At 40.5% G+C, this 10,429-nt stretch overlaps 1 protein-coding gene across 1 annotated transcript; it reads right to left on the bottom strand.

Moving 5' to 3' along the window:
• Nucleotides 1-65: 65 nt before the first annotated feature.
• gpr137ba (G protein-coupled receptor 137Ba) lies at nucleotides 66-5,434 on the bottom strand. The gene is made up of 7 exons (XM_037124320.1): nucleotides 4,746-5,434; nucleotides 3,231-3,280; nucleotides 2,880-3,102; nucleotides 1,887-2,033; nucleotides 1,212-1,340; nucleotides 677-798; nucleotides 66-568 (listed from the first exon to the last, which is right to left on the bottom strand). Exons 1-7 carry the CDS (start codon nucleotides 5,124-5,126, stop codon nucleotides 454-456), a joined length of 1,167 nt encoding a protein of 388 aa, XP_036980215.1. The 5' UTR covers nucleotides 5,127-5,434; the 3' UTR covers nucleotides 66-453.
• Nucleotides 5,435-10,429: the final 4,995 nt, after the last annotated feature.

Here is a 10,429-nt window from a genome sequence, read left to right as displayed (position 1 = left end):
TATACTTTCCCTTTTTTCATATAAGTATTTAAGTGTATATATAGAAAACGACCCACATCTTTCACAGTATTTAACATTTTTAATAAGAATTAAATGAATATCTCCTCTATATAAACAACATCTGTATGAAAAAGAGCATAGACAGTACATAAAATAGTAATACAGTACATATTACAAAGTCAGGAAATATATTAAGCAGTATTCAATATAAACTATACAGTGAAAACGTTTAAGAGCAGTCAAAATTAGATCATACTTTGTACAAGGAGTGTGCAAAATTATTGTCCCATTAGTGGACCTTCATATACTGGCAGAGAGGAAAGTTCTGTTAGTTCTTCTCTAATAAAAAACTGAATGTGTCGAGTAAGAGGGCGTCCTTCTGCCCCGTGTGCCTCAGAGACACAGAGATTGTGCAAAAATATACAGATAGAAAGTGTTAGCTTTGAGCTCTTCTCAGTAATGGCTGAGCTCCTCTGGAGGCGGAGGGAGGTGGTAGCTGTCATCTCCTCCGATGTAGGCACCGATGCCGCTGCTTTGGCTCCCCCACTCGTAGCTGTCAGCAGCCAGACTGAGAACAAATGAACAAACTTCCATGACTATGCCATTCGCCATCTACCTTTTGCCACATTTGTACTTTGCGTACAGTGGTTTGGTGATTAGATCATGGTTTGCTAACCTGGCCTGGATGTTCTGAGGCATGACGCTCCACGCCAGGTCATCATCGCTGTCATAACGCCGTGGGTTGTCGAAGAAATAAGACCTGGAGGAGAAGACGTGACCAGGAAGCCCCGAGCCACTCTGCATGACGAGCACACAAGACAATAATCGTAACATGTCAAATTGAAGAAAAATGGTAGTTTCACACATTATAAAAGCCAAAGACTGTAAAATGATCCACCTGTTGGCCTCATGACCCTTTAAAGTATGAGCAGTCTAAGTAACAAAAGTGAAGTTATGAAAATGGAGGGGATAAAATGTATTGAAATAAAAAATGTATTGATAAATTATGAAGTGATTTGATTAGTTTAAAGCCAAACAATTTGATTAAAAACGTTTTGATATGATGAAAACAGCCATGTTTTATCATTATCTATGTTTTCATCTGCCTTCAATTAAATCATCTTGGGACCCATCAGAGTTCTCTTGTGTGCCTGGGAGGATTCCTGACCCACATGCTGGAAACCACTGGTTGAGGGTAATTGCTGGCTCACCCTGTCTTGGTTGGGCTTCCGGACTCTGAAGAAGAAAACTACAAGGGAAGTGGGGAGCAGCTCCCACACAAACAAGATCACTCCAAAGACGATGTAGCCAGCGTCGCCCAGAGTCGACTGTAAATCTGCCTGAAAAACAAACAAAAAAATGATTCCATTCAACATTCTAGCACCCTATTGTTTAAACCAGATAGCGGAAACAACTCTCCTAATTTCAGTCATCAAAAAGGAGACATCCACCTAAGGAAAACATTTTCCAAAAAAGCTTTTTTACAGCTTATATAGATGGTAACAATTGGGTTCTCATTACTCTCTTACCAAGAGTTGATCATATGCTTCATATTTCAATAAATACAAAGTTACAGTCAGCAGTTGTTAAGCTTACGTTATCATACAAGGTCTAAGCTGATTGCCTCAGCAACATACAAGGAAGTCACTGTGCAAAAACAGCTAAAACAGCACTTGATTTCCTGTTAAAGCACAACTTGTCACTATGCCAGGCTAGCTGTGCCCAGAATCTAGACTTAGTCAAGCAGAGGCCTCTGGCTCTACAGTTATACTTTTACTGAACAGATACGAGTGTGGAATCAGTCTTCTCATCTAACACTCTGGAAGGAATAATTTCCCAAAATGTCCAACTAGTCCTTTAAGGCATTACGAACTCTGGTGTCTCACCTGGTCAGAAACATTGTACCAGTCGTAGTCAAAGGAGTTAATACTCTTGTTCGAGAGGCCCAGGACGACCAGATTGTAGCAGGCCCTGGATGAGTACAGGAGGATGACGATGGCTCCTATGACCGTCACCTGGCACACTGATGTCCCCTGTACAGTTTGAGGAGTTGGGACAAGAAATTTCACCTCAAACATACATCTAACCTTTAGGAGGAAATTAGACCTAATTTAAATTAAACAACTGTAAAATCAAATCCAATACTACAAGGAAACACTACATGGTAAATAAAACAATACATTTCAAATGAGATATCGTTTTAAATATTACTTTGTAATTAAATATCAGTAAATTATACATTATTCACATATATATTTTTACTCTATGCAATGGGTCAACTGATTATCTGATCCCATAGTCTGTGTTGTTATGATATTCTGAATCAGTGGGTTTTTGTTATCCTGGTGCCAATTAAATAAATACATTTAATAATGCACTATTTTGGCTCTGTTGCAGCATATAATCTACAAAGTAACTAGTAACTAAAGTTATCAAATAAATGTAGCTGTGTCATATAGAGCGAAAGTATAAAGTAGCTTGAGTAAAGTACAAGTACCTCAATATTGTACTTATGTAGAGAACCTGATTAAATTCACTTCACTAATTCACCCAAACAGCACCTCAGTTGTACCTGATATTTTGTTGATCAGTGTGAAAGAACATATTATGCAACCGTGCTGTACGTCCAGCTTGTGAATGCACTACAGTACAACCAGTCCTACATAAGAACGACACTGTTGCTAGGAGACAATCCCTATGTACAAAGGATGAATTACGTGGAGAAGTGCATCTTGACACGAGGGTGCTATATTCAGCACACAAAACTGTGTGATGTCACACAAATAACTATGACACAAAACACAAGCCACTTATAGTCTAATGTTTTCATATTTGATTTCTGCTCTTGGTGCCACACAGCACAGAGGAGTGATTCTCACCTTGGACTCCAGGTAAATGTTGGCCAGCGACATCTTAGCGATCTTGTAGAGACATACAGCCAGCGAGACGGCACACAGGACAAAAAGCGTGTCGTTGATTGTGACCCTCACAAGCACGACGGTGTGTTTTTCTGCAGAGGACATCCTCACCAGCAGGGCGCACACTAAATTCACAACTAAAAACACCAGGCTGATGGAGAGGAAGAGCAGGTACAGTGGCAGCCTGGGGGTCAGGAAACCAGAGATAGTAACCACAAGAGTTGCACAGAATTCGTGCTTTTTTTTTAGTCAACACAGGTTTTTGTCAAATAATATAATTAAAATGAAAATGAAATCTGAAATTGACCTTACCTGTATCTTAAAAGCTCTGGTGAATATTTGGACTTTGCCTTGAAAACAACCTGTGAAAAGGAACAAATGAATCATGCATCACCACATCATCATGCAAATGCATCATGCTATTTTGTCATTTTCACTTCTGTATTCCTGCTCTCAGAAACAACAAGATGTTCTTTTGAAACAGGAACCCCGCAGCTTAAAGTTTTGAGCTTCAGACAGACAATGGTCACACAGGGCCACATGCAACGCTGTGTGCCTAACTGTCAACTGTGACTCAAAGCAGCACAAGAGGATTACACTAAAAATAAACTCTAGATGGAGGCCAGAGAAGTTATTATTTGATATTTGGATAAAGTACGCAGATGGAGAAATGATTCACTGCAGTGCACTTTGTAACGGTTCTGAATGAAGGTTCACTTTTATCAGAAAAAAAATTATAGCTTTAATAACATTTTGATATTGCACTCTGCCTATTTCAGCCTTATCAATTTATTGAGGAAATAATTAAAAGATTAATAAACAATGGCAAATAACCATTAGTATATTATCTCGTAATGATCTGGGTAATATCATTGATATGAGCTTATATATCGTCTTAGATTCTGGACATTGTCCTATTGTGATATGACATAAGTGTTGTCTTTTCCTGGTTTGAAAGGCTGTACTATATTAAAGTAATACTGTAACTACTTGTTGTAATACTTGTCTTTTCTTATTCATTTTATCCATGTTACTGATAATTATTTATCAAAGATCTTAGTGTGTTAATATTCTGTGAAAGTATCAACCATCATCTTTACCATGTTGTCATAACATCAATATGAAGATACTTGGTTAAAAATATTCAGATATTTAATTGTGTTGCCCAGTCCTGACATTAATGAAGATATTCTTATTTATTAAAGAGATTTCAAAATATCAAATATACATTGTGTAATGTCATATAGCCTAAAAATGTTATTTTAAGGCCCTGCTACAATACTGTTTCATGTTATTACTAGAAGCCATTTCACATTTTGTCCAATGGCTGCACATCGTTTAGAGGATTTATCCTCTTCACAAGAAGTCAGAGTTAAAGATCTCCTCCAGACAGCTTTTTAGGACATAGCCTGTAAAAAGTATTCTACTTGCCGTAATTATATGTGCCTAATCAGATTAATAAGAAGTCTTAAAATTACATCTACTTTGTTGGCACTATTGAACATCCTGAATCTATGAAAAACATCTTGCATAAGTGGCATTTTGGACCAGGACTGGCTTCCCAGCTGGTGGTCACACAAAACCCTGCTCTACATACAGCTGAGATTTAAAGGTCAGCAGAGAAATATGTGAAAACTCTAATGTCAAACTCTGCTCATCATCATTCTGCACACTGTAGCTCAAACATCCAAGTTAATTAATAGTAAGTTAACACATTTGTGAGTGCAGGGGACACAACATGATCCAGATACCGTCCTCACAGCAGGTGCAGACACACTATATGAAGCCCTTTGAAAGTACTGACAGGATCCAGACCTGATAACTCACCTGTACAAAGTAAAGGTTCATGAGACTGAGGGTGAAGAACTGGAGGCAGACAGGTAGGCAGTAGAGCAGCCAGAAGGGAAAAGGCCCCAGGTTGTTGGCTGTGACAAAGTTTTTGAAGTAGAAGGAGAAGAGCACGGTGCGCAGGGCCGACCACAGCAGGCACAGGGACAGGAACACCGTCTGGTAGCTGAGGCGCTTGTGTCGGTACCGCAGGACCAGCCAGAGCTGCACGTAGATAAAGATGAAGAGGAGGGAGTAGAAGACGGTGTAGGCTACAGTCAGGCCCAAAGTGACGTACGGCGGCACGGCTGGGCTCAGTGTAGGCAGAGGCAAGAACTTGTCCATCGGCGATGGCTCCTTCTCCGTCACAGGGGCCGCCATGGCCGGCTCTCCCTGCCCGGAGGAAGAGGAGAGCGGAGCGGAGGAGAGCGGAGGGGCCTGACCGCCGGTCTCTCTCAGCTCTCGCACCCCGGCAGAGGAGGTGAGAGCCGCAGCGAAAAGAAGGGGGAAACAGGCTGCCAGTGGGGCTGTCAAGAAGTGGGGGAAAGGAAGAGCAGAGGGAAGAAAACACGGCTAACTTCCTGCTGCAGAGCCGGAGACAGGCAGAGCGCGAGGCACATGATCAGCGATGAGAACGAGGCTGTAGTCAGGGGCAGCGGCCAGGAGCCGAGCGCGAGGACCAGCCCTCCCGCCGCACTCCGTACGTGACGCTACGCACCAGCTGACGCACGCTGCTGTACCTTTAACCCTGTGATGATGGGGCTTCCCACCGCACCGCCGATCCCAGGAGAGCAGCTCAGAGCTCCTACATGGATCTGCTCTCATTTCATTAAGGTTCATTATATTATAATTACAGGATTGTTTGTGAACTGGTAATTTAAAGTTCCGTATAATATTATCAAATAAGGCTGGAAGAACTGTTTGCTAAAACAGGCCCCTCTTCAGGGCCCCAGCCCTCATTCCTCGTTTCCATCTTATACGTTAATAAAATTAAAGAAAATTTATTTAAGACTATGAAATGCTGCATGAAAACTATAATATGACAAAAAACAATATCCCTGGTTCCCACCATCTCACCAGATATCTTTAAAAAGGAATGCACTGAAAGCAAAAATAAACCAGAATTGTTTGCAGTAGGAGCATAACACTTATTTATTAATTAATATCAACTGAAATGTAAATGCCATGAAGTGAACCTGCATCTTTGTTGCACCTGGGGGCCACAGCTTCACTGCATAAGCTTTGCCCAGCTGGTATTTCAGCATTGACAAAATGCTAAATGAAATTAATGCAGCAGAGGCCAAAACATTCTGACTTATTGTTCAAAATATGGGTGAAGCTGCAAAAATACTGGATCCTACAATTCAAATTCACTCATTCAAATTCAGCAGCATTTTTAATTAAACCGTCTCTGCCTATATCTTTCAACTGCCACAGTTAGTAACACAACCTTTCTTGTAAACCGGACTGAGGTCTCGAGCTCAAGCTCAGTGTTGTTATCCAGACTTTAGACAACTCCTCTGAGGCAAAGAAAAACTCAAATAACTGTTAAACTAATCATTATGTGTAAAGTCCCTTATGTTCCCTTTTAATTACAGCCAACAGTATGTCATTTTGGTCAGAGAAGTACAATTTGTTTTATGATTCAAGAAGAAACATCAAATGTGCTCACAGAGCTCAGTGAAGTTTGTTTATGGTGGGCAGTCGCAGGGTTTTTTGTTTCACAGGACTGGGGCATGTGAACATGAGGGAGGCCGAGGATGGAGGTCAGTCTAACTCACCTTTGACTTCTGTGTTACATTCATCTTTTCACACACAAAGAGTGATTGCCACCCATTAACCACACCAAGCAAGATGCTGTCAGCTACCATATTTCCCTCTTGGCTGCTAAAGTTCACATAAAAGCCACATTTTTAAAAAAAAAAATGCGTCGCTTATATGTACAGATTTATTTAATTACATAATTGAATTAGTATTCTTAACTCATGCAGTTGTTTTTAGTGAAAGAGGACAGAGAACAAGCTGAAGGCCTTTTAGAAACAGAAGCAAAAGACTAAATTAAAAGGCAATTAATCAGTAAGTGTGACACAAAATATTTAGTGTTTCCTCCAGGCCTTCCAATCGGCCACGTCTCCAGTTTTGTTTGGGAATAAAAAGCAATAATAACAGGCTGGCGTCATAATGGCACTTCAGACTGATTATCAGTCTACAGTTTCGTGCCACATCAGATCACATTCACTGTGTGTGTTCCCAGGCAACACAGCCAGAAAAAACAGGATCACCCAAACACTAACAAGTCACAGCTAATGGCATCACTGGCCCCGGGGTGAACATCCCATCAGCTGCTGAGAGTCCAACAAGGGTCCAATGTGTTTCACCATTTATGTGCAGTGAATATTGACAGTGTTATAAAATAGACAGTGCGTATAGTATAAAAACATGGTGAACTACTTTCAGTTTCATGCACAGAAGCACTTTTGTCCTGTAAGTCCTGCAGTCATCATGGTATGTTTTCTGTTTTGATCAAATTCTATACAAATTAGCACTGGCTGAAAAACATGTTTGGCTTACTCTTTTTTAAACAGTAAATCAACATACACACATATAATAGTTATATACTTACTGTTTGTTCATATAACAGCCTACAACCTTGGCAAACTTTTGAATTATTTGGGGAATGTAATCACTTCATCAGTTGACCAGAAGGTGGCATCGTGACACTGTATAAAGATGGAAACCGAAAGAGAGATGATGTTTAAACAGGATGGGGTACTAAAATCTGACAGGAAAAGGAAATAAATATGATCTATGTGATTTATAGGTTAATGTCTTGAGGTGACTTCTGATTTCAGCTTTCATGGTGTAAGATGGAAGAAAGTGGATGATGTTTAGTGCTATTTGCTACGACTGTAGTTCAAAATCTGCAATTAAAAATAAACTTTTCCACATGGTGACTGGAACAGAGTCATGTGCTCATTCAGTTTGGAGTCCTGACATGAAACATCTATATGTTGAAATGTTTATAGCATCACTGCTGTTTGAGAAAAAGCCCTGTTTCAGTAGGGTAGTTAAAAATGGAAGGTTTGCCCTGAGGGTGATACTACGGAAAAGGTCATGGAGTCATTAGAATCACAAGGATATCTCCCATTGGAAGCATAAATGTGCCCTTTAAATTTCACAGCAGCTTGGACTGTGTGTCTTGTTTAAAAATAAAAAAAAATTATGGTGATAAGGGTCACTCTGAGCGTAAACAGAAGGCTCATCCTCTGGTGCCTCCCTACACATCTGTCTTGGCCCCCTCTTCAAACGAATCAGTGTAATCTAGGGACCCTCTATGATTGAAGTGTGTGGAGGGTGGATATGGTGAAAACATTCAGTATTTTAAAACAAAAAACAAAAAGAAGTAAAAAAAAAAAATTTGTTTTAAAAATTAGAAAACGCAAACATCCTTTTATGCAACAAAAACATGTATTTTCATTCTTACACATTCCCACAGGCCACCAGTTTCACACATAAAGAGCAGTTTACTCTTCATGAGGAGCACTGTTATGTGGGTGTTTACCAGACAGGGAAGATGTAAGAAAAGACACTCCATATATGGAGTTGTATTATGTAATATGCAGGGATAGAAGGAGTATTCAAGTATGCAATACCACACAGTGAAAATACTCCACTACAAGTTTTAGTCTCACAGTCAGACCAGATTTATTATCATCAGAAATATGTACTTGAAGTATGAAAAGTATAAGCAGTCAGTGTGCAGTAATATGGTCTCTGTCAGTGTTTTACTATAATATCAGATGTTTTTGGTTTTCTGCTCATTACTGTTTAGATTCCATTTTAATGATGTTAATGTTCATTGTTGAGCTAAAGAGAAATACTTGATATACTGTTGGCTACAGTTTTACATATTCAATAAGATCAAGGTATGTTTGTGGCACTGATGTGCTGTGTGAATCACGTATCTCTGAAGAAAATCGTTTGCAGCTCTGTGATGATGCAGTTAGCTGTGCAGCTAGCAGTCTGGACAGGACAGAGAGTCCAGGGAAACAGGGATATGTTGGTACTGACACCACTAACAATGAACTTTAGACTAGGACTAGTAGGGGCGGCTGTAGCTCAGTGGGTAGAGCAGGTCGACTAGTGATCGAAAGGTCACTAGCTCAAATCCCGGCACCGGGCAAGGCTGAGCTGGATGTTGAAGTGTCCTTGAGCAAGATACTGAACCCCACATTGCTCATCAGTGAGGGCTTATCCAGGGAGTACCCTGCCCTCGCCCTGAGACAAGGCTGGGATTGGCTCCAGCAGCAACACCCCGTGACCCCATGGAAAGGGATAAGCAGTTACGGACAATGACATGACATGACTAGGACCAGTCAATTCTAGTTAGTTAGCATGCTAACCTGAGTATATATCTTTGTAACACAACCTAGACGTCATAACATCAGAACTGTTCATCACCCTCTGTTGACATTTTTGAATGTTTTCAACTAAAATTCTGACACACTGCACCTGTAAAAGTGGGAGAATTATTTTAACCCATAACGGAACAGTTAATCTGTCAATTTAAAATTGAAATAAAACTCACATAAAACAAATCATGCATGATAAACAAATATGGAGTTACACATTTTTAGTGGACTAGAATTAATATGAAAATAAACTAGTAACTAAAGCTATCAAACAAATGTAGCAGAGTCGGCCTCTGAGATAACTCCTCAGCTAAAGTCAATCTCAAATGTGTACTTGAGAGCACTACTTGAGAAAAATCACTTTCCATCACTTTGAAAATGTGGCACCCACAATCCACGATGTGTACTTTACATTTTGAAATCTTTTGAGAAATGAAATTTTGGCCTGGCGGAGGACATGTAAAAATGCAGTGATGTGGCCATTAACAAAACTAATCATCATCTGGGGAGCATGATTGAAGAAGAAGCAGAAGAAGAAAAAGAAGAGGACAACTCCACTCGATCTTACTTTTACTGTCAAAACATTTTATCTATCAAAGTGGCTGCAAGCAGCATTTTAGGCTGATGTTGGCAGTAAACAAAGGTCAGAGGTCAGTATAAATCAATAGGAATCAAGGGGACCATGAATACCCACATTAAAATGGCATGACAAGGTAGCCAACAGTTGATGAGATGAGTGGAGCGACGTGTTGGACGGATGACTGACCATCCGTTTGCTGTGCAGAAAACAGCTCAGAGTTGCGCCATGTTACCAGCATGCCCCTCATTATCCCAGCTGGAGTGGAGTCTGATAGCCACAGCGGTATGCCTCAGATGATTAGAGCATGGTACAGTGCTCTGTGATATTGTCCTTTACATAATGTTTCAATCAAACCGGCCATGGGGCTCTGTTGCTGGTAACTGGTCCATGCTCTGATGTCTGTGCTCTGATGGCCCCTTGGCCTGTATCCAAACCTGCCAATACAGCTCCAGTGTTGTCCCTCTGGAGACACTTGGCCCTCCCACACAGTGGCCCCTGTGCCATAGTGCCTTCTCATCCAAATAGTGCCGGCTGTTTTTTTTTTTTTTTTTTAGTGTTTTGGCAATATTGGAACAATGAGTTGTAAGTCATTGTTTTAATAAAGGAGGATGATGTGAAACCGACCCCGCTGACTTCTGTCCTGATCCAACCCCTCATAACTCCATGTTTTTGTTGCCAGTCAGCCAAACGCC

The sequence above is a fragment of the Acanthopagrus latus genome, chromosome 15, assembly GCF_904848185.1.
Source record: "Acanthopagrus latus isolate v.2019 chromosome 15, fAcaLat1.1, whole genome shotgun sequence".
NCBI lineage: Eukaryota > Metazoa > Chordata > Actinopteri > Spariformes > Sparidae > Acanthopagrus > Acanthopagrus latus.
Note: the sequence above shows the minus strand (reverse complement) of the source record. Positions and strands in the feature narration are given on the sequence as shown.

What these genes read in the sequence shown, in the direction of transcription:
- gpr137ba (XM_037124320.1), bottom strand. Translation starts at nt 5,126, where the DNA reads ATGGCGGCCCCTGTGACGGAGAAGGAGCCATCGCCGATGGACAAGTTC. An exon ending in GGAAGCCCAACCAAGACAGG is followed by an intron (nt 799 to 1,211) that starts GTGAGCCAGCAA and finishes CTCGTCATGCAG; the next exon opens with AGTGGCTCGGGGCTTCCTGG. An exon ending in CCTCAGAACATCCAGGCCAG is followed by an intron (nt 569 to 676) that starts GTTAGCAAACCA and finishes ATTTGTTCTCAG; the next exon opens with TCTGGCTGCTGACAGCTACG.